Source organism: Amblyomma mixtum, chromosome 3, assembly GCF_055824585.1.
Source record: "Amblyomma mixtum isolate Tamu chromosome 3, ASM5582458v1, whole genome shotgun sequence".
Classification (NCBI taxonomy): Eukaryota; Metazoa; Arthropoda; class Arachnida; order Ixodida; family Ixodidae; genus Amblyomma; species Amblyomma mixtum.
In genome coordinates, this window is record NC_143014.1 from 94,782,034 (window position 1) to 94,806,246 (window position 24,213).

The 24,213-nt window shown below is 49.2% G+C and overlaps 2 protein-coding genes across 5 annotated transcripts in view; one reads left to right on the forward strand and one right to left on the reverse strand.

The window, feature by feature from the left end:
* LOC149351000 (ubiquitin-conjugating enzyme E2Q-like protein 1) overlaps positions 1 to 22,520 on the forward strand; it is a 74,652-nt gene extending 52,132 nt beyond the window's left edge. For both annotated transcript variants that reach the window (XM_089580186.1, XM_089580185.1), the window contains exons 2-5: positions 12,426 to 12,684; positions 18,334 to 18,848; positions 20,975 to 21,148; positions 22,368 to 22,520. In XM_089580186.1, the coding sequence (XP_089436312.1) occupies positions 12,528 to 12,684; positions 18,334 to 18,848; positions 20,975 to 21,124 (822 nt within the window). In that variant the 5' untranslated portion in view covers positions 12,426 to 12,527 and the 3' untranslated portion in view covers positions 21,125 to 21,148; positions 22,368 to 22,520. The remainder of the gene's footprint in view (positions 1 to 12,425; positions 12,685 to 18,333; positions 18,849 to 20,974; positions 21,149 to 22,367) is intronic.
* Positions 402 to 16,095, reverse strand: LOC149351001 (uncharacterized). 3 transcript variants are annotated; one of them, XR_016290485.1, is made up of 4 exons: positions 15,796 to 16,095; positions 6,816 to 6,905; positions 2,382 to 2,493; positions 402 to 516 (listed from the first exon to the last, which is right to left on the reverse strand). XR_016290485.1 is itself a non-coding variant. In XM_089580188.1 (4 exons), the coding sequence occupies exons 1-4, from the start codon at positions 7,254 to 7,256 to the stop codon at positions 443 to 445; spliced, it is 405 nt and encodes a 134-aa protein (XP_089436314.1). In that variant the 5' UTR covers positions 7,257 to 7,903; the 3' UTR covers positions 402 to 442. The 3 variants fall into 3 exon arrangements, 1 of the variants encoding a protein (XP_089436314.1); XR_016290484.1 differs by lacking the exon at positions 15,796 to 16,095 and adding an exon at positions 7,382 to 7,903; XM_089580188.1 differs by lacking the exon at positions 15,796 to 16,095 and adding an exon at positions 7,128 to 7,903.
* Positions 22,521 to 24,213: the final 1,693 nt, after the last annotated feature.

Here is a 24,213-nt window from a genome sequence, read left to right on the forward strand (position 1 = left end):
TATGCTATGTATAGAAGTGCAAAGTTACTTTGTCAAAGACTAAACTTATACCGTCATAAACAGAGCAAAGTTTGCACCCCTGTGGTGCAAGCTTATGCCCTTACATGATGGATAGTTACCCTTCTAGTGGTACAAAGTAATGCCCTACTGCAAAGGGTATCTATGCACTACTTGGTGGTGTATTTATACTGTCCACACAAGAGCATTATTACCCTTCTGTAGCGTAAACCTGCCCACTGAATGCAGGACTAAAGCTGACCCACATGGTAGAAGCCCGAGTCTTTCTGGAAGCGCAGGCAGTGTCCGAATGTTGCGACGAATCTCATGTGAGATGGTCTGTGTAATTGTGTGTTCAGGTGCAGGTACTACTGCAGAATGTACACAAAGAATTCATAAACGAATCGGAGAAAGAAACATACCGTCATATTTATTTTGTCACATGCTACACCATATTACAGCAATGACCCTGGCAGTCTTCTTCGTACAGGTGGAGGCAGTATGTACCATGTATTTGACCTGCACAGAGAAGAAAACATATAATGAATTTTGCAACCACAAAGCACAGACGACGTGACCATGGACTTAGTTAATTCAGGTCTAAAAGTGTAAACCACACAAAAGGCAGGGATAAAGGGAGATGCATGAAAACAATTCCACAAGTGCAGGCTTCTGTTTATTAATGAGAACCAAAATCAGAAACGATATGAAGGAAAAACAAAACATGTCCTAAATGGCAGCTACTTAATCCCTCACATATGCTGACATTATCACAAGCACACTGGCTTCTCAGGAAAAATCCAGAATATTGTGCCCAGCTGCACGGTCAGGCTGTAGGCATCCCGGATGCCAGACTAAGAAGAGGGTCATATCAAGAAACAGAAAAACATGTGCATGAAATGGAAACTACTAAAAGGTGATAAAATGAAATGCCGTTTAACAAACCCTTCTCTCCATTCTCGTGTGTTTAGTTCTCCATATCTAGAGTTGTTAAGGTTTCATGCAGCCCTTGCTAACAATATGTCTCTAGTCTCTGATGCCATTTTGTTTGTTGCCCATACAGTGAATTTTCTTCCTAAAAGGGAAGTGTAGGTGATTATCTGAGCATCAATGAGCGATACCTCCAACAGTAATTTTCCCTGCATATATTACCTGCGAATTCATTTCCGATTAGCAAACAGCAGGAAGCTTGTGCCTGTGATGGCATTTCTGGGTGCATTCCATTGTCACAGCCTTTCAATACAGTTTAAATACCTGGTGAAAGGCCTATACACAAAGGCTATGCACTATAAATTTTAGTGTACTGCTCCTGTAAAACAAGGAAGAGCTTTGGGCTAAACGTGAAATAATAGCAAGGGCAACTTACACATCTAAAGAGTTGTCTCCACTCATGAGATAGCGTCATACCAAAAAATTATTTGGACCACATTATAATAAAGGTACCTTTTATTCACGTTCATAGCCTGTTTCATACTACACCTCTACATTATGCCTATGCAAAAAGCTTTTGTTATGGACTGGCCTTCACTGACAGACTACATTAACTACACAAGCAGCATAGAACAGTCCTTCTAAAGCACTATTTTTGCTTGAGGAAATTACAAATCTCGTCTTTTTATTTAGACAGTGCTGCTTCATCCAATGCTTGCAGCATATGCAGCAGCAGTAATTCCCATGAATTACATTTTGCCGGCACAATAGAATGTAACCTTTACACATCTTTTCAGATGCTCAGCATAATGAAATTGTAAACACTGACTGACAGCATGCAAGAATGGCTATTAAAACAGTTGCCTTCCATATCTGCTGTCACATGCAGGGCACGTGAGCTTAAATTTTAAGTTCACTCCGATGGGAAATAAAACTAATATGGGTTCATGTTAGTTATTGGAAATTATTCACATCAGCGAACAGCACCTTCCTACTCAAAAAGAAGTGTGAACAGTGCAAAGAAGATTAACAGCCTCACGTAGCTGCGTATCACATTAAGCTTCACATGCATAAACGGTGCTAGTCCTATAAGCTTGGTAGCATGCCACCCTGCCAAGCATTACCATAACTGTGTGTCATTTTCTTCTGACGCCAGCAACATGAATTGTAGGCAGCACCTCTCAAACTAATTCAATATGAAATTTTTGCTTAAGTCCAGCCTACTTTTGCAGAAAAAAAACTGCACTTATACTTCATGCCATTAAAAGTGATCACGATTATTCAAACTATTATTTAAAAATTCTTTCAGAACTAAGTCCTTGAAAACACTGAAAAGCTCTAAAATCTCTAATAGAATGGCTGTAGCTGTGCAACATAGAATACTATGTTCACGGATGGACATCAAGAGATGATGAACTTGCAACAATGTCCCAATTACATAAAAACATACATACCACACACATCTATTCCCGGCCACTTGTACGGTTTTGAAGAATCCAGGCTGAACTTAGGTGCTAGGAGTGACAATGGCTGTGCACCTTTGCATCCCTCCTTCTCCCAGGTGCACTGCAATAGAAGCGTCATTTATAGTGTAACGTACTTGCTGACGAAGGGGGGCTTTATTAGCAGGCACGAAAGGGAAGGCCAGGCAAGCTGGGGCAACAACAGCGACAGACTCCACACGGCGCGAGCCCTACTTCGTCGTCGTCGCCCTACTTCGTATGCGCCACCTGGCAATACTAGGTGGCATTATTCCCCCCTTATGAAGGAAAAAAAAAAAAGAGCGCTGTCGCTGTCGACGTAAGGGTGAAACAAAAAATAAACAAAAAAAACAAGCAAACTGCCGCAACTGAAGCGCGCGAAAACATCAGCACGGTTGCGTCACCGTGTATAGTACGGCTTAAGCCGCACAACGTGCACAATGTCAGAGTCGGGATGTCGGCGTCGCGGTTGCGCAGCACCGTCCGGAACCACTTCATAGTTAACCTCACTCACACGCCGTACCACTCTGTAAGGGCCAAAATAGCGGGAGAGCAGTTTCTCACACAAGCCTTGGCGACGAACAGGAGTCCACACCCAGACTTGGTCACCGGGTTTGTAGTCAACCTGTCGGTGGCGAAGGTTGTAACGGCGCGCATCCGAGCTCTGCTGTTGCCCGATGTGCACGCGGGCCAGCTGACGGGCTTCTTCAGCACGTTGGGCAAACTGTTGGGCGTCTGGGGCGAGTTGGTCATCCTCTGGGCACGGGAGCATGGCATCAAGCATGCTCTGGACTTCGCGTCCGTACACAAGGCGAAACGGGGAGAAGCGTGTAGTTTCCTGCAGGGCGGTGTTGTAGGCAAAGGTGACATACGGCAGGACCTCATCCCAAGTTTTGTATTGAACATCTACGTACATGGACAACATGTCCGCAAGGGTCCTGTTTAATCGTTCGGTCAAGCCATTGCTCTGCGGATGGTAGGCCGTGGTCTTGCGGTGTGTTGTGCAGCTCAGCCGAAAGATGTGGTCGATTAGTTGCGCTGTAAACGCCGTCCCTCTGTCTGTAATCACGTGCGAAGGAGCGCCATGTCGCAGGACGATGTTGTGCATGAAAAACTCTGCGACTTCTGAAGCTGTGCCACGAGGGATCGCCTTGGTCTCGGCGTAGCGAGTCAAATAGTCGGTAGCAACTATGATCCACTTATTGCCGCCCTGCGACAAGGGGAAAGGGCCGAGGAGGTCCATGCCGATCTGGTCGAACGGAGCACGAGGGGCAGTAACGGGCTTGAGAAAACCCGCCGGCTTAAGTGGGGGCGTTTTCCGGCGCTGGCATTCTCGGCAGCTTTTAACGTATCGTTTGACATCAGCAGAAAGTCCAGGCCAGTAATACATGTTCCGCACTCTGGCGAGCGTACGTGAAAAGCCCAAGTGGCCAGACGTGGGCTCATCGTGGCAGGCGAAAAGAACGTCAGATCGGAGGTCGGCTGGAATGACGAGAAGGTAAGGTCTATCGTTGCCTCTCGAGTTCTTCTTGTACAAGAGACCTTGCCGCAAACAGAAGGAGCCAAGACGTCGAGAGAAGTGGCGAGGTATAACCGTATCACTACCTTCAAGGGCGTCAATGAGAGGGCGAAGGTCCGAGTCCGCCCTCTGCCGATTCAGTAGGTCGGAGGCGGTGAGAGTACCAAGGAAGCCGCTGTCGTCATCGGGCGCTGCGTCGGCAGGATCAACTGGTGCACGCGACAGTGTGTCGGCGTCTTCGTGTCTGCGGCCGGACTTGTAAACAATAGTAATGTCAAATTCCTGGAGCCGTAAGCTCCAGCGTGCCAGGCGTCCAGATGGGTCTCGCAAATTTGCCAGCCAGCATAGGCAGTGGTGATCGGTGACCACTTTGAATGGGCGGCCGTAAAGATAAGGGCGAAACTTCATGGTGGCCCACACGACCGCAAGACATTCTTTTTCAGACGTGGAGTAATTGCTCTCGGCGCGGGAGAGAGTACGGCTAGCATAGGCGATAACCCTCTCAAGGCCGTCTTGGTGTTGAACAAGGACCGCGCCAAGACCGATGTTACTGGCGTCGGTGTGGACCTCGGTATCGGCATCTTCGTCGAAGTGCGCAAGAACGGGAGGTGTCTGAAGGCGCTGGCGGAGCGTAGAGAAAGTGGTCTGTTGCTCAGTGGTCCAGACAAAGGAGGTGGTATTCCTTGTGAGGCGCGTCAACGGCTCAGCAATCGTGGAAAAGTCCGCAATAAAGCGCCGATAATACGCGCAGAGACCCAGGAAGCGCTGGACAGCTTTCTTGTCGGTCGGAACGGGAAAACGTGCGACGGCGGCAGTCTTTTCGGGGTCTGGCCGCACTCCCTCAGCGCTCACAACGTGACCCAGAAATTTGAGCTCTTCGTAACCGAAATGACACTTCTGGGGCTTCAGGGTAAGGTCTGCCGAGCGGAGGGCTTCGAGGACAGCCCGCAGGCGCTGGAGATGTTGGTCAAACGTTTCCGAAAAAACTACGACGTCGTCCAAGTAAACAAGACAGCTTTGCCACTTGAGGCCTGTGAGGACGGTGTCCATCATCCGTTGGAACGTAGCCGGGGCGGAGCACAAACCGAAAGGAAGCACTTTAAATTCATAGAGGCCATCTGGAGTCACAAAGGCGGTTTTTTCGCGGTCCCGTTCGTCTACTTCAATTTGCCAATAGCCGCTCTTTAAGTCAATGGATGAGAAGTACTTAGCGCGCCGTAATCTATCCAGCGAGTCGTCAATGCGCGGCAACGGGTAGACGTCCTTTTTGGTCACACTGTTCAGTTTGCGATAGTCGACACAAAACCGGAGAGTGCCGTCCTTCTTCTTAACAAGGACTACAGGTGAAGACCACGGGCTTTGGGAAGGTTGAACAACGCCGTCGTCAAGCATTTCCTGAACCTGAGTTTGGATAACCGCCCGTTCTTTAGCAGAAACACGATAAGGCTGCTGTCGTATAGGGCGAGCGTCGTCATAGGTGATGATGCGGTGCTGCGTGATGGGTGTTTGACGAACCTTCGAGGAGGAAGCGAAGCACGACTTGTATTCCTTCAGCAGCTGTTCCAAAGCCAGGCGTTGCTCCCGAGACAGGTGGCAGTTTATGTCGACGTTTTCAAGGGAAGGTTCGTCAGTGCCGGCTGCCGCGGACGCAAAACAAACGGGAATATCGGTAACCATTACACTAATACTATTGCCACCTAGTATTGCCAGGTGGTGCATACGAAGTAGGGCAACAACAGCGACAGACTCCACACGGCGCGAGCCCTACTTCGTCGTCGTCGCCCTACTTCGTATGCGCCACCTGGCACTACTAGGTGGCATTAGTATTAGTGTAATGGTTAGTGATAACTTATATGTTCATTAAACCACGTAATGGCAGCACACATGCTCAAAAAACGACAGGAATGGTTTGAAAATGAGAAACAACTTTTTATTCTAAATTTTATCCATTACAGCACTTGCCACATATTTATAAGAGGCATAATTGATACAATGCACTGGCACAGTAAGCCTAGACAAACTTCTACAGCACAATGGCCTATTACCAGTGAATTGTCACTAAGTGCCTAACATAATTAACATATTTTCTAACAGCCACTGCAGAAAAAAGAAAGAACTATACTGTTACTGCTTACGAGATTGACAGTATTCATTACAGAATTTTTTTTTTGTCGACAGATTACAGCAGTGCAACCAAAATCCTTATTGTTCTAAACAGAAAAGCTTAGAGACTAGCGTATTCTTCTATTCAAGCTCTTACAGCGACATCAAACTTAACGTCTCTCTATCACAAGAGAATACAAGAGCACGAAAAGAGGTGACATAGACTGTACGCTTTTGTGAGCTAATGTTTGGCCACCAACTAGCCCCGACCTTTTCACTAGTAAAAAGAACTAAACAAGTCTACTTTTCTCTATTAGTTCGCAGCCTGAGTGAAGAGCCAGCTACATATCAACTTAACACCATTAGCACTCGCATCTTGCCATTCGAATGCAGTAAAACTGCTGTCATGATAAGTCACATTCTGGGTTAGCAAAAATATTGCAAGGTGTGAGCGAAAACGGCCGCATGCCAGGAAGCGCAGAGCACAAATGAGCTGCTAATTTCTTGCCTATGAATAAATAAATTTCACGTTTACTATTTTATCGTTTCCTTGCTACTCCGTGGTAAAGAGAAAAAAAAATTGACGCCGTCCATTCGCAAAAAAAAAAAAGCGGCCTGGCAGAAGGAGTTGCCTTGTAGCGCTAAAATTATAAAGGGATTACTGTCCAATAAGAATCACATACAGTGCTGCGGTAGATGTGAGCACTGCGCGCAGTACGTACCACAGAAGCGCGCACACTAATTTACTCGCCCTTTTTTGAACGGAGACTGCGGTTTGGACTTACCTTACTGAATGGTCGTGAGCAGGGACGAATACTTTGCGTTGAAGAGACGACCGGCAATGTTATTTCGCACAGCAGACGAAGGATCAGAGCCTGCAGCGAAAGAAAGCATGAGAAAGACGCCTGCATATTGCGCCGCTGCGATCGTGTGTTGTACACGATAGGCTCCCTCCGGCCGCACGCGACCGGCTCAAAACAAGAAATAGCAACAAGTAGCGGCTCGCGCGCACAATCCATGATAAAGCATCTTTACAGAATACACCATAATCTGATGGCAGGAAACAACCCGAATGACCAAACGAATAGATCACTTACTTTTAGGGTTGGTTGGTTTATTGGTTTATTGGGGTTTAACGTCCCAAAGCAACTGAGGCTATGAGAGACGCCGTAGTGAAGGGCTCCGGAAATTTCGACCACCTGGGGTTCTTTAACGTGCACTGACATCGCACAGCACACGGGCCTCTAGAATTTTGCCTTCAAGAAATTCAGCCGCCGCGGCCGGGATCGAACCCGCGTCTTTCGGGTCAGTAGCCGAGCGCCGTAACAACTGAGCCACCGCGGCGGGGTACTTGTAGGGTTGAAATTTGGCGCGAAGAATCCGTACGATGAGCTGCGCCGCGACGACCTGGCGTGCGCTGTTTCTTCCAGGCGTTCACTCTTTCGCGAAGATGTCGCCCACTGCAGCGTCACACATCGATGAAGCGTGCACGATGAAGTAATCGCTGAGCACAAGCGAACACGAACGCACACGGGCCACACAGCTCAAAATGAGGAACGCGCGCCCTGACTCGCACGCACGACACCCTGCAACAACTACGACGTGCGTCACGTGTAAGCAGCGGCTTCGTCTTCGACTCTAGGGGAGGAAATAGCCAATCCAAATAGACAGGCACGTGACCGAAAAAGAGAAGGAAAAAACTACAAGCCACTGCCATTGCTTTGCGCCTTCTTTTGTTCGGCGAGGCAACGCGATTCCCCTCTTTCCTTTTTCTCCGCTGACTGAGGGAACCAGTGCTCCAAGGTCATGCCGCCCGCGTGCGGGGCAACAGCCTTTGGAGCTTGCAATGTGTGGGTTCGCTTCTTTTTGCGTGCGCCGCTCTGTCCATGTGGCACTGATTTTTCCGCGCTCTCCGCGTGCTCACAGCTCTTTCGTTCTCGGGTACAACGAGCGCCTTGCAGTATGCGTTTGAAATATTTAGTGCAGCCGGCTGTTACACAGATGCTGCCGTAAATCTACGGGGTATGCAACAGAATAGTTTTCAGAGTAGTGGAACGTACGTTCTCGTCAGCTCTCATTTATTGCCGCACGCGGAAGGCACTGCGAAATATATATCAATAAACTGCCCTTCCTGCACTGCTAAGTCATTCATAGAACTATCTAAAAAAGCGATGTAAATGCTAGAGCATTACTGATTCCACGTCAGATACATATAGTTTGCAATATTGGTATGACATTTCAGCTTTCTTTTTGCTTATGAGGCCGCACGTGTTAGGAGAATTCGAAAAAAGCAAAAAACCAGCTCTAGTTCAAAAATATTTTAGTTCACGCGAAATAGACACAGCTATAGAAATATGGATTTATTAAAGCCGCACCGAGTAGAAAGAAGTTTCAGGCAAAAAAAAGGGGATTCACGAGATTTGAACTTTTGAAGAATTGGCGCAGAAGAGGGTTTCAAGCGGCAGTCGACCACTGTTGATGCAGCAGTTCTCACCTCTCATCGTTCCAGAGTTCGCGAAGTTCTCAAAATATTTTCAAAATGGGTCAACAGAGCAGAAATGGAGCACTGGCAACGCTATGGCAGCAAGCACCCGTTAAGACGCTTCAACCGACTGGTTATTCGGGCGATTCCGTCTATTATACGCGCTTTCATTTTATTCAATATAGGCAGTTGCCACCGCTGAATTTATGCTTTTGTTAAAGATTGGTTCGTCAGTGCGATACAATGTGTCATTTAGCTCAGTTTTATTTGTGCGTACAAGACAAAAGTCTCAGTCATCCGAAGCAACTTACGATGATGAAGGAAAACCTGCCAGTTTATACGCCGTAGCTTCATTTATTTTCGAGCTTGGGTCTTCGGGCTGCGTCTATCTAGTGCAATATACTGTTTAGTGCTTATCATTAGCCTCTAAAAGAAAGAGTTATTTCCTGACGCATGAACCATTCCATAAGAATTCACAATGCACTGCCGCAATATAAGCGCCTTGATTACTGTTTCCTCTGGCACCCGGTTTGTTGCGGAATTCGATGCTTCCATAGCGCCACAGTTCGAAAAAAAAAAAAATTGGAGGCAGTCAACTTCATTTCTGACTATCAGTACTACTTGACTGCATTAAAGCTGCGCGGAACAACCTAAAAGCTAAAAGTTACGTACACGTACACTGAGTTTAAGCTAATTTCTGCTCTTGTAGGCGTGCAGCACAATTTCATACTCAAGAGAAGTTCGAATAGACTTAAATCGCGTTAGTCACCTCGCTCCCTGTTTATAAATTTAAAATAAGCTGAAATTGAACTGCTTCTATGTGAAATACTTGTATGCGCCAAAACATGATCAGGAAATGCAGCTATCTCGAAAACTGATTACTATGGGCTTCGCTATCTTGTGCCGAGAGAAAGGATCCGTACATTTGTTGGAAAGGAAACGTAGAAATGTCTTTTGCGCTGCGTTGAGGAATTTACGAGCAGATGTACAAATGCTGGTGATCTCATAGTAGACCAGCAAAAGTGCGACTCTGAGGCCTGGCTCGTGTCTTGGTAAAAGTGCTCTAAACAAAAAAGTACCTATATATATGGAATGTTCAGGCCACGTTCACAACTCAGTTCGGATGCAGAATTATTCCTTCCCTAGTTTCTTGCATTTTTGTTTTTCAGCGTTGTCAATATTAGTGGTGAAGATCACGCATTTATCAGCGAGTAGGGCTCTGTTTTGTTGTTGAAATGGAGCAGAAATATGAGAGTGCAATTTATTCGGGATTTGCGTTACACTGCATCTTCAGCTAACATAAAATTACTGCGTCAACAATCTCGCTCGTTCGTCCGATTTTGATTTATTAACTTGTATGCATGTTAACCTGAACCCTTTCTGTTATTCGTCTGTTATTTGCTCAGGAACATGTGCCACAACGAGGGGTTATTCGAAAAGCAGTGCACGTTATTCGAAATTGTACGGAGGGAATTAAGCCCCCTGGTGTTTATCGTATACGCTATTAGAAAATGAAGAACAGCGCTGACTAATAGCGCTTACGCTGGCTGTGAAGCAAAACTGTTCCTTTTAAAGCTTTTATTACCGCTTTAATAAAAGCTTAACCACAAGCCGAAATTATAAGCGCAATAATTTTCATGCCTCTGGTGTGTTGAAGCGCTAAACTGTTGATTTCGTTCAGAGCTGCGATTGGTCAAAGGAGTAGCAGCACCGATCATGCCGTCTGTCTTTGCTGACTTACTTCTTTTTTAAAACGATATCCAATCATGAGTATGAGAGCACATGCACCGAATATTAGTGATTATTTTGGCCGTTAGCAACCAAGAGCATGTTTGCAGGCGTGATGATTGTCGTGGCCTATCGCGGCCAATGCACCTTTTTTCAGTAACGTTCTGTGCATCCGCCAAGCCGCCTCGTCCGCCATTATTGCCGACCATGTCAGGCGGAGATGGGCAGAAGATCGCTGTACGTGTTCTTCGAAGAAATAGCTTCTGGTCCCTTGAAGAAGCGAGGAGGCGCGGTCAGTTTCGCCAGCGCGGATGAAAGGATCAATGCAGTGGGGGAGCGTGAGCCAGAGTAGCTCTTAACTATTGTCCTCAAAATAACCCCGCCACCCCGCTTTCGGGAGAGGGCCGTCTTCGAGAGGGGAGGCGGTGAGGGCTGCATACTTTGCTGTACGTGTCTTCGCGCAGAGGGAACACAGCTGGTTTGAAGAGTAAAAAAAGGGGTAAGTTTTCTCAAAGAGACTAACGGCCTCCACCACCTCCACACGGGTGTAACGAAGCACTCTGCAAAGTGCATCGTTAGTCCATGCGCCTTCAGATAGCATAAGTCGTGAAGATGCACCCTTCTTACACCCTTTTTTCTTAGAGTGTGGGACAGCGTGGCACTGCCGGCGCTCCGAGAGCTGCCCATCTTATTTTCGTCAGCGGCAGCGCCGCGGAGCCTTTCCGGGCTAATCGCGTGCGTATTTTGGACAAAGGTGTACGTCGGCCAACGCAGCTGATTGTCCAGCACAGCGTTCCGTCGGTATTGACCCTCCGGCGGCGCACGAGGCACCGTGAAAGCGCCCGTATAGCGGCCAGCGATCGAAGCCGACGGTATCGTCGGCCGATCCGTTAATGCGGTCATTTGCGACGCTCCGTGCGGAGAATGTTGAACACTGTATTGGGTATGAGAAACGCCGGTGGGCTGTTTGGGACGGTGCGCTGTGCGAACCGCCTGACGGAATTACGTCTGGCGACACCCCCCGCGTCGCTCTCCTCGCCCTGTAACGACTGCTCTGCGATCGCCGCCACGTGTCCCCGCTCTATGCTGCTTATTTTCCTTTCTAACGCTCACTGGATGCGGGAAAAGGAACGGTAATACACCCGAGTTTGCGAGTGATGACGAAAGCAGCTTGGCGCTATGCCATGACTGAAGGCTGCCGAAAAGGCGACCTGATGGCGGGCTGAAAAAATATGCGTAAATTAAAAAAAAAAATGAGCAAGTCTCTGCGCTCGTAGTGCATTCTGTAGACTCTTACATACCGAGGTAGAGACGTGGGCAAAATCAGGGAGGACAAAGTTTGAACCTTATGCATGACAAGCATTCTCTTTTCTAACTATAGTCTTCTGTTGTCGCGTAGCATCCAAAAACCATTCTCGAATTTATTAGAAAAATAACCGGAAAATTCGCAATTTTGTGAAAAATGTTTGTGCCCTCTCATGCTGTTCACGACTGTACGTCAATTTTGCACTTTTTTTTTTCAACATTATCTTAGCTTTCCTTTTCTCGAAAGCCGCTGTAATGAGTTTTCACATTTGCGCAGTTTCTTTAGGGACAGGGTATGTATTTTTTTAAAGCCTTCTTCTTCAAGCGACTGGGAATTACTACGGCGACGAGCTGCTTTTTTTTCTGTATCCATGCTTCTCGTCCTTCAACTGCGACGTGGTACAGCGGCAGCGCAACTAATCAGCACTGGAGTTCGCCACAAACTGACTGCACCATGATGAAATTTGAGATCCCGCCGCTCCGCTCCGCGCCCACGCGTTCGTGCAACCTCGCGACTTCTGCGCCTCGCTTCCTCCCCGGCTAATGAAAACTGCGAGGATAATCCCGCGCTAACTCCGCGCGTTCTGTGTCCAATATCCCATTTCGATGGGCATAAAATGCAGTGATGGTTTTGTGCAGAAATGCAGTCCGTGGTATTGGGCTTGTTCCATAAAAGGAAGGCGAGGTACAGTGGAATCACGTTAATTTGAATTTTTGGTTTATTTGATGTGAAGCTTTAGCCTTTTACGGCGAGCTTCTCTTAATTCGAATTCCGCATAATTCGAACTAATGATCGAGAACGGGCTGCAGCTGCCTCGAGTAAAGCGTTGAGAAGATGCTTTCGCTCCGGCCCCTGACGGGTCCCGCTGCTTGGGCGCAGGGCGATGCTGCGGTGACGGCCCACCGTTCGCGCCGCTGGTCCGTCCGTGGACGCGAGAAGCCGAGAGGCCGGGAACGCGGCGCGCATAAGCCCGCAGCGGCCATGGCGGCTGCTGCGCTGCGCAAGCTGTTCCGCGGCGAGCGCCACCGGCTCAGCACCGGCGCCAACCACAACGAGCCCAAGAAGAAGAAGGAGAGCGCCGAGGGCAGCAGCAGCAGCAGCCGCCTGCTCAGCCTGTGCGCCGGAAAGGCGTCCTCCGGTGAGTGCGCACGGCCAAAGGCAAGCACGCTCCTCACGCACGTACAGGGTGTTGCACGTAACTTGAACCGAGGCTTAGAAAAACAAAAAAGCGGCGCACGGGAGCTGGGTGAGACACACGACATATTGCTTCCCGACGTGTGGCGCACCTGAGATTATTCTTCAATTCAGCTCAATTAGTTAATTAGCTAAGATTGATTATGCGATATTTTTAATATTCACTTTAGGGTCACATACGTTTCTTTAAGCCGTACAAGTAGTTCCAGAACAACCGATCCAGCTTTTTTGTAGCAGCGTATCTTTACGTGGTCGTTCTTTTCCAGCATTTAAGGAAAGAAATAAAAAAGAAACACGCGATATCGCTCTTGCGCGACCGTATTGTAGGGCAGCCAAACGCGTCCTTAGTGAACAAAGCGTGCGCGCTCACCATCTTGAAGTGAGCGGCCCACGCCGCTCTCAGCATAGCCTTTAAAATACGTCGGCACATTCTTCCGAAACGTGTAAAGCACGCGCCGTGATCTGCGATAAATCATATTGCAGTCCGCCGACAAAGTGAAGTCAGATCTTTAACGTGCACTGACATCGCACAGCACACGGGCGCCTCTTGCGTTTCGCCTCCATTGAAACGCGGCCGCCGTGGTCGGGTTCGAACCCGGCTACTCCGGCTCGATAGACGAGGTTAAGGCGCTCTTCTACCGAGCCGGAGTACCCGGAGGCGAAGCGCAAGAGGCGCCCGTGTGCTTTGCGATGTTAGTGCACGTTAATGATCCCCTGGTTGTCGTAATTATTCCGGAGACCTCCACTACGACACCTCTTTCTCTCTTTCTTCTTTCACTCCCACCTCCCTCCCTTCCCCTTCGGCGCGGTTCAGGTGTCCGCCGATATGTGTGAGACAGATACTGCGCCATTTCCTTTCCTCAAAAACCAATTAACCAATTATATATTTCAAGGTAGCCTCCGCTTTATTTGTATCATTTTCCAGCCCGTCTAACTGAGAGGCGGCCACTCACTTGGACATTGTCAGCGCGCATGTTTCGTTCGTTCAAAACCCGGTTGGGACATACAGACAGTGGTGCATAATGAGCGTACACGCGGACACTCCCATAGTATACCCATAAGGCCCAGCGGCCCATTTGACTGTAGCGCACCAAGCTGCTGGTAGACAAACTGGAAGCGACTCCCGGTTTCCGTTTCAGGCGCGCTCAGTTTGAATTCCAACATGCGCTGCGCCCTGATGGCGCGCATTATTTCTGTTCTGTACTGTCTCCCATTGTTTTCTATTTATTTTTGGTCTAGGGGGATGAAACAAGTTAGATTCCGAGGGCTCTTGACCGGCCATCAACTTAGCTGCTCCACAGCGTTTGTCAAGCAGTGGCATTCCAAAAAAGACACGAAGGGCCGTATTCTATTACCTATTCATTTTTCGTTGTCCATTTTGCGTCATTTCGGTCCTCTGTCAGTGGCCACTCATATATACCCGCGGCTTTCAACAGCCTGGCGCAAGCGACCCTGTCATACGCGCGCGCGAGTGTATGTGCGTGTGTGAGTGGGTGGTCAGTGCACCCAGGGACAGTAATGATTTCGCATTCCCACACGTAAGCAGCCTTAAGTTGGTTTATTGGTTTATTGGGGTTTAACGTCCCAAAGCGACTGAGGCTATGAGGGACGCCGTAGTGAAGGGCTCCGGAAATTTTGACCACCTGGGGTTCTTTAACGTGCACTGACATCGCACAGCACACGGGCCTCTAGAATTTCGCCTTCATCGAAATTCAGCCGCCGCAGCCGGGATCGAACCCGCGTCTTTCGGGTCAGCAGCCAAGCGCCGTAACCACTGAGCCACCGCGGCGGGGCGCAGCCTAAAGTGTGTCCGCCGAATTTTTTTTTTTTTAGGTTTTCGAGACCTTCCTTAAATGCCGGAAAAAAAGGACAACGTAGGGTATATGTTTCCACAAAAAACTCGATCGGTTGGTTTTAATCCCCTCTGCAACATGACAAAACGCACGTGGCCCTGAAGTCAATGTTTTAAAACGTGCATAATTAATTTTAGCTAATTAACTAATTAAACGGATTTTATAAAAAAATACTCTGAGGAGCACCACACGACGGAAAACAGTATGTCGTTCGTACCATATAGCTACGGTGCGCCGCTTTTTTAGATGTTTGGTTTAAGTTACGTGAAACGGCCTGTATACAACATCCGCTTCAAGTTAACGAGGATTTTAATGCGTCCGTTAGCGGGTTGTTATACAATGCGCTTGTTCTAATCCTTAATAACGCGCGGGCCGTATGACTGCCTCACATGCATACAAATGGAAAAATTGTACAAGAAATTCCTTTAGAAAATGAATATCACTGTGAAGTCGTTTCGTATATTGATTTATTTTTTTTTTAAAAGAAAAGAATACATATGTGTACAAACTACTCCTTAAAAAGACTAAAATGTGGAACGTATCCGTACCTCAGCCTTTTAGACACATAAGAAAACTTGCATTTCAGTTGAAAATTGCTTCAATAAGCTGAATGAAGGAAAAGACTCGTATATGCTCAACAAAGTCTGAAAATTTATTTTCCCTCCAAAATGGGCCGCGTCTAACTGCACACTCGCGCTTGTAAAAACACAGAACACCAAGGAGGCCGGTTAACTAAAGACAAAAACACGCTGAATGGTTTTTGTTTGTTTTTCGACAGCAGTTCAAGCAAGTGGGATCACCTGTGTGCCGCAGTTCTAGAAAGGGTTAAACACACGAATGTCAAAGATTCCAAAAGAAATGTTCGGCTGTTTTTAAAACATGATCGAGAATTTGGCGTTTCAGAGTATAAAAAAACGATTAAGACGCCCCTGGCGGCCACCTAGACAAGGATCAATCAGAGCACATCATACGCTACCAACGACGGCTGAGGCATGTTGCAACAAATAAGACGCACGCTGCAAGCGCCTCACGGCTCAGGCATTTTGCCTGAAAGGCATGCTCGGCTATTCCACAGATACAACGTAGTGATTGCACGAGCCGTTTCAGCCGAAACCCGCGCTATCGTCTACTAACTGGAATATGGCATACAGTACCTAACCCGGTTCCATATCATAACGTGGTAACCAATTTGAAATTCTCACCTCTTTCTGAGCGGCAGCCTCAATGAACGACCTGAGATCTTGGGAGCGTTACGCTGGCGCCAGACCTCTTGAGGTAAGGCTAAACTGCAGATGCCAGCGCGAACCTCGCTGCACAGTTACACGGAACTATAGCGAGTGCGGTGAGTACTACAGCCTTCAGACGGAGATAATATTCCCAGGATGAGGTTGTAGCTTGCGAAATGCGCTAGCGTTTCAGAAAGACGCGACCGAGTACACGGCAAACACGGGGAAGGCATCCGCCCCTCGTGTCATCCTGGCAGGCGCGTCCCTTTAGCTAATCCCTTCACGTAGACGAGCCTTCCGTGTGTTTAGAAACGTCGAAACGCGCTGCGCGATAAAAGCCGCTATACTGAACGATAAACATCCGCGGAAGAGCCCACGGGAGCAAACACTAGAGGAGTGGGTGAAAGAACGCTGGACAGAGCGGCCCTGCACCCGTCGTCATATATCCAGAGTCCGCAGTTACAAGCCTTCTTTTTCCCCCTCTTTTTTAGCCCGTGAAATCTCACCAAAAGGCAGGTGTTTCTTCTCTTGGGCAAGAGCCAGATGAGGAAGGGCGGCCGACAGACGAAGGGGAACGAACAGCGGGGCCTCTCATTCGTCCCCTTTCGTCGCGGCTGCCATTGGCAGTGGCGCGAGCTTCGCCGTCGCAGAAGAGAACGCGAGGTTAAATAGTCAGACCGAAGGCGTTCACACGTCTTTGCTTCTCTACAAAGAAAAGCAGCGCTTGTGGGAAGCCCGGCGTTTCTTGACACTGTCGCATACGAACCGGCACGACTTTGGACATCGCGCCACTGCAGTGGGCCGTGCTCAGGAAGGTAGCGCGTCTGTTCATACGCCATGGCACACGAATGATACCATTAAGGGTGCCTGTCATTCTTTCATCTCATGAAAGTAGCAGTTTCTCGCAACTTGTCTGCAGCGCTTTCCGTTCTGATTGACAGTATCCCATTTTGAACACGCCGCACAATGAGCCGAAGCCAACAGTCACCGAAACCAAGGGGCATAGGAGATATTTTTATGTTTATTTTTTAATTTGAGGTGTTTTCAATGGAATATTAATGTGGTATTTATTTTTTTAAAGATGATTGAATATAAAGCAGAAGAAAGAACTATATGCGGCCGGTGGAGTCCGAACCTACGACCTCTAACGAGGGTCTCGATTCTGGCAGTCTTGATGCCTTAGGCAGCATAAGAGGGATCTCGCACAGCTTCCGCCCTCACCGTTGGATCAGGTTCCAACGTGTCACTAGAGGTAATACAGAACGTATCGTCTTTGTCAAAAGTAACCAGGCTGCATGGTTTGCTTCTAGCTTGAATAGTGGAGCCCTTGTGGCTTTCCTAAATATCAAAAGGTGTTGGAACGTAAGAAGACTCCCAGACCTTACCTTTAACGACCATTTCAGCTTCAGGGAAGCTGTAAGGGCTCCACTGTACGAACTAGAAGCAAACCATGCAGCCTGGTTACTTTTGACAAATACTGTACATGTCCGCTGCTATGGACATGGGTGGCGCTGGTGAACACTCTCAAGTATAGGTTACACTAAACAAAAATACCCCCGGAAGCAGAAGACTGGACAGCTGTCGCCGAAGCTCAGTTGGTAGAGCACCGGATGCGAAATTCGGATGTCGTTGGTTAGGATGACACCGGCGGCATGTTGTTGTTCTTTCTTCTGCTTTATAATCAGTTATATTTAAATAAAAAAATCCTGTATTAATCTCCAAATTATGAACACCACAAATTAAAAACAAACAATATCCCTTATGTTGCTTGTTTCGGTGACTTGGCTTCTGTCACGTATGTCATAACGAGCTCCTCTTTTTTCCTTTCCTTTTGTACTTCTCAGTATGTAAGCCCCGCCGCGGTGGCTCAGTGGTTACATCGTTCGGCTGCTGACCCGAAAGACGTGGGTTCGATCCCGGCCGCGGCGGCCGAATTTCGATGGAGGCGAAATTCTAGAGGCCTGTGTACTGTGAGATGTCAGTGCACGTTACAGAACCCCAAGTGGTCGAAATTTCCAGAGGCCTTCAATACGGCGTCCCTCATAGCCTGAGTCGCTTTGGGACTATAAACCCTAATAAAACCTAAAAAGAAATAAATTCTCGGTATGTAAGGCGAGTGTATTAGTGTTTCTTAACGGGGTTTGTAATGTTTGCTGAACCACGACAGTTCTCGCCATACATGTTCAACGCCCCGTTGGCTAAAAAACTACTGACGAAGCTCCTGCGTCTCTATTAAAATGCGATAAATCTCTTTATTAATGCGACAGCATTAAAAGCCTCATCGGGGAAAAATGTGTCGTCGGTCATAAAATTCACCCGTTGGCTCGATGCAAGTGACGCCACCAGAGTAAATAATTCTCACTGGCTGGCGGGAAGTGACGTCATCAGATCAAAAGCGACGCCACTTCCGGCAAAGGTGTTCACGGCTCCTAATGCTGTCGCATTGTCAACACCTGTGAATTTTTACCATTGCTTTTCTGGAGCTCTGCAAAGGAAAACCGCGGCGTCTCGCAGAGCGTGCGCAGGGCAAGGCGGCTGCGGCTCGCAAGCCCTCCGCCGACGGCGCGTCGCCCGGCAGCCCAGGCGAGGCGGCGGCGGCTGCGGCGGCGCCCGTGTCGCGGCCGGCGCGCAGCCCCCGGCACCGGGTGGCCCCCTGCTCGCAACAGGCGGCCGTGCGAGCGCGGCGCCTGATGCGCGAGCTGCACGAGATCCGGCGGCAGCAGGCGCGCACCCAGCCGCCGTCCTTCACTGTGGACCTGGTCGAGGACAACCTGTACGAGTGGCACGTGCGCCTCTACCAAGTGGACCCGGAGAGCCCGCTGTGGCGCGACATGCAGGAGTCGGGCGTCTCGTGCGTCCAGCTGAGCGTCTCCTTCCCGGAGAACTTTCCCTTCGCGCCGCCCTTCGTGCGCGTGCTGTCTCCACACATCGAGCGCGGCTTCGTCATGGAGGGCGGCGCCATCTGCATGGAGCTGCTCACGCCGCGCGGGTGGGCCTCCGCCTACACCGTCGAGGCCATCCTGGTGCAGGCGAGCCACATCCTCCACCTCCTCTGGGCACCCGACACGGTGTGGGGGGATTCCGGCTGAAAGCAGAGAGTTTGGCTTCCTTTACGGACACGTCTCTTGTTACCATTTCATTATGGAAAGGCTGGTCTCATTTTTTCCGAGTTGACGTCTACTTGTTCCGAGGGTTGAAATGATGTTTGGACAAAGAAAGAAAACGCTTAATTTTGCGTCCACAGTGGGGCACAGGCATGGAGCGCAGCGTGTTACAATAGTGTCTAAAGGTACGTCTGACAGACCCATTCGATTATCATTAAATTTATGGCTATATTCGCAACTTTCGAGACGCTGCAAAAATAAGTTCCATCGCCCATTCCTACATCTCCGCGCTCCCACAAATGACAGATCGGCGTCTTCAAGCCCGGTTGCGCGGGGCGAGCACCGCTGTTCGTTGCATGCAACCGACTGCGGCAGGCAACGCGACGTATACGCTCGGTGCCTTCGCTTCGCACTCAATCTCGCAAACTGTCGCCTCGATCTGCTCGTAATTTAAGCAAGCTGTCACAAACATTTCCGTGTAAGCTTATGGATATGTAGTGGGGACCGAGCTCCCGTGCCCTTCACAGCCCGCATCTCACCGTGTCGAATTAAGGCCCGTCCGTACGTAATCCATAGGAAATGTTACGCTACCTCTTCAATGTCCGCAAACAGAGAAAATAGGAAGTTGATTATTCTTATTTTTTTATTTACCTCGCACCCGTGACAAAAGGCATGCCGAATCTAGCATTACACCAGAGAGCAACATGAAAGCCGGAAGCGTGAACGATCCGCTTAGGTCATCTGCTCAGTCTGTACAAAACGACGATTCAAGGCTTTCATCTGGTTACAGTCGCTCTAAGTGTCAGTCCAACTAAGCTGCGACATCTTGGAGTGCGCTGTCGAAAGCTGACAGCACCAGAGATAAAAAAAAGGAAGCTGACAGACAAGCCGGTCATATACTTCGATAGAATTGTTTGTTGAGTGAATTGCTCTACAGTGCGAGGACGAGCTGGATAAGGTGCTGCCATCAATGACATGCACCATTGGGCAGCCTTGTAAAAGAACCGGCACCAGCTGGGAGCCTTCAAGCTTCTAAAGCCCACATTCATGTCGCTGTCAAGGTTCCTCCTAGGCGCGCGACTCCTGGCGGTTTAATACGACAGCTTGATGAGGAAAGCAGAAAAAAAAAAGCTCTACGCTGTGAACCTCTTGCTTACTGCTTCTGAGCTGACGTACAGAGGGCAAAACATATGCCAAGAACGATTGAAATGTCTGTTCCGTACCTCCCAAAGCCGCTATGACCAGGAAGGCAAAAAATGGCGATGAAATGCTATGAGCTTAACTGCAAATGCTTGCATCCAGACCATATTGAACCAAATGTTGTCCCTAGATATCGCGTGCTTATCCCAAAACACTCCCAGAACGTGTTCTAGAGAAGCGTTTTGCCCTCTGTACATGGTGGGAGCGTGATGAACTTGTAGAAACATCGGGCTAATCATCTGCACTATACCGTGGAAACTGGTGATCCCTAGCAAACAGGATAGTATATACCTGTAGAGGCTTCAAAGGTTATTGGAGAGATCGGCAGTGAGGAAGTTTGCCGCACAGTTACAATGTGAACAATTTGAAAGCTGTTATGAGCAGTCAAAAACCACCACTATCTCTTGGGAAACTATGGGTTGCTGCGCTCACGGACCTAACCAAAAACATTTCATATCGCCTTAGCTCCAGCTTGGCTATAGAACGGAAAGGAAAAGGTATATACGTTGCAAGAATAGAGCAAGCCAGTACTTCGTGCCACAGTTTTTTAAGCATCGCTCATGGACTTACAAGTAAGCATGATGTCAAAGCTAAGTGCTGAATTAATTTACAACCTGCAAATTATACCAAATGAAGCGCACTTTTTGTTCTTTTTTGAAACAGCCGTCCATCGTACCTTGAGAATGTTCACCAGAATAATTCTTTTAAGGGCCCCAAGACCGTTTTTTTTTCCAACCTTCCATCCCCAGCGAAAGAATGAAGAAAACGCTTTTCTTCTAAAGTTCTCTGTTGTTGTTTTTTCCTCCCGAGCCCTCCAATCACTGTACTGCACCTCCTCTCGATCGCTCCAGGTGGCCGCGTCGCTGTCCAAGGGCCAGGCACGCATCGCCACCAAGCCGGGCAAGCAGTTCAATCGGAAGCTGGCCGAGTCCTCGTTCCGCAGCCTGGTGAAGACCCACGACAAGTACGGCTGGGTGACGCCGCCGCTTGCCGACGGCTGAGGAGAAGGCCGCCTCAGTCCGCAGGTGGGCGCCCTTCTTCGTCCACACCGGAAAGGCCGAGCGTGCGCATGCACCGACCACGTGACCCGTCGTCGCGTGGGTTGGACGCAGGTGCCACTGCGTGCATGTTTGTTTGTTGTTGTTTTTTTTTGTCGTCGTAGATTTCCCCTCGTGTCCGGAGAGTCCCAGCTGTGATTGCAAAGGCGCGCTAAAGAGTCATGATGAGAAATGAATGAGATTAAAGGAAAAATCTCGACTCCGTTAGGCCATGTTGTGCTGCCAAGTTCATTGTACGAAGAAAATGGAATTACGCAACGCAAAATAGGCACTTTCGAACCCTTGAACCACCAACCCCGGGCTGTGCTAGTCATGGGAGATTGTACCAACATCGCCAATGACGAGCCACACTCGTCCGGCCCGATGTTGCTTGCTCCCACTGCAAAAAGACGAGTTACGGTCGGCAGTTGCGTTGGTTGCAATTTTCAGCACTAGAGGGCGGTAGTTCGTAAAACGCATTTTGCGTCTTTAGCGCGCGTTTAAGTATGACAAGTCATTTTCACTAAAAAATCACCTAAGAATTCGGCGATTCGGCGATTTTTGTACGTTTTTCGGGGAATAGTTTGGCGGTTAAAGGGTTAATTTACTCTGAATGTCCTCACCTGCTTGTCCGGCCTCCCCACGCCCACCCTTTCGCGACCAGCTAGTCGGTACATTCTGTCTTCGTAAAGTAGGAAAATGTCGATCTCAAACAAGGACACGGGAAAGGAAAATACGCGGCCACCCTTTCACGTTCGCACCCCTCTTTGCCGCCGAAACCATCACCTTTTCGTCCTCTTTGCCCGTGGCCTGAGCGCCGTGTGACTTTCATCACAGCTTGGTTCACGCTTTGCTTATTAGTGGCTCTTTATCAATATGATAAACATATAAGGGTGTGTGGCGTGTTTTTCGCCCAGCTCTGTTGTCTCCTGCGACGTTGTAGCAAAACATTGTTACTAATGAGCCCCAACTCTCAACCGTCTTTTAGACATTGGTCGTGGCCATACGAGAATAATAGCGAAATATCACGGTACGGGCCAAGCGATTCCCCTCAACCTTGGGAATCGCGGTTGCTTTCACCGTTCAGTTTCCAACATTCAAACTTTAACGTACCCCGCTCGCGGTTGCAACGTGTTCATACGCATATGTGGTAATGAAGTAGTGCTGCCCACGCTAATACTGTTTTCTCTCTCTCTCTTCTTTCCAGGTGGTTGACGATGGGTGCTAGTCAGACATTGCCAATGAGGTGTTGTTTGTTGTCTCTTTTTTTTTTCCTGCGTCCCTGTGAGAGCTCCGCCCGGGCGGATCGGTTGTAACTCGTCTTCATTGTTCACGAAAAAGAAAGCAAATGTCCCTGTCACGAACTGTTATTCCATTTTTCTTTGTGCTGGACAGCCAAGAGTGTTTCTTTTCCCTTTTTTTTCCTTCTTTCCCGCCGGCGTGTTCCTCGTCACCGGCGTGTTCCGACGACGGCCCGTAAACACGACGGACCGTTCGCCCGCGGCCCGCGCACTACGTGTTCATACGTCAGCACTTTGAGAGGCGCTCTGCCGGCCGCGGCCTCTCACGGCCGGCAGCGCGCCTCTAAATGTGCTGACGCATGAACACGTAGTGCGCGGGCCGCGGGCGAACGGTCCGTCGTGTGAATCGGCCTTAAAAGTGGCGGCACTGCGGCTGCCCTTGGGTGGCTGCAGCGGAGACGGTAGAAGCGTCGCGGCTGTTGCTCCTCGGTTTCGCTCAATATTTGTACACTATCTCAGCTAAGGCTATCCTCACCGAGACGCCAATCGCTCTCCACCTTGACTACTCATCCCTCCCTGAATGTAACAGGTAGAACAGCAGAATATCGTTTGTTCTTTTTCAAACGTCAGCCATTCTTCGCGTCACTGTAGCTGGAAGCTCGACCTCCTTTCAGTACTGCGACTGATTATGAATTTGTCTGAATGTGGTGTCTAGAAATCGTGCAATGTAAACGGCGGAAGACATCTAAGGCGCATTGACTCAACGTTTCCCCGGGCAGTGCCCCGATTGGCGTTTTCGCGCTGGCAAGCCATCATACTGTCGCAAGAAATGGCTGGGAGGCCCCGCGACCTCATCATTCCAGCTCTGCTTCCGCTACCTGCACAGCGCTTTACTACTTACAAAGGTTCGCGCACGAAAACAATGAACGGCAGCTTTGAGAAGGTCCTTAGCTCAGGCCTCAGTTAAGGCGTGTGCGGTTGCTTTCTCGAAGGAGCGCGAAAATTCGCGTCCACAGGCTTGTCAGAACTCCGATGCACTTGTGACGTCGCATTGTGAAGGGCTCACGTAGGTTGCATTTGAGGCGGTGCGTGCGTTGCGAGCTCCGCATGTTCCCCAGCTAACGCGACCCGTTCGCGTGACTCCTCCATGTGGGAAGCATCTGCGTGCTCGGAAGAGGTTGCCAGCGAATGTCTGTGGGCGTTCCGGTGCAACAGAGTTCCCTGACACTCAAATGGACTCCTATCGCGCATCAGTCTCGACAGGCAGGCTTCAGACGTTCAGGTATTGGTATTGCACGGGCGACTGCGACGTCGAGGAACCGGGAAGAAAGTTGCCTCCCGTTAACTTCGCTTTTGCGCTAAGCAGGGCATGTACAAAGAGTAGCCGGTCGTGCTTGTGTGTTTTAGTCTGTTCGAATGCGGTGCGCTCGGAGCTAAGCGAGGAGCGGCAGGCCGACGCTCGCACAAAACGGACGGAGCGCACAGACTCGTGCGCGTGCGCGCAAGTCTCTGGCTGTGCCCGGCTGTAGGCCAACAGCGACACTTGCGGAATGGCCGGGCACATCCTGATTCGCACCGCAGCGCGTCCCCGAGGGCCCTTAGATCGCAGGCAGCGGTCTCGCCTTGGTCGCGCGTAGCCCGGCACGCCGTCCTATGTGTGCCGAGAAATTTCGGACAGAAGAGCAAGTACTCTCCACGTAGAAGACATGAGAGACTGAATGACATGCTGGAGTGTGTCATGAGTGCTTGAATAAAGACCATTTGTTGAATGACTACCGGTGCTCTTGCAGCCGACGCCCGGCACGCTCAATG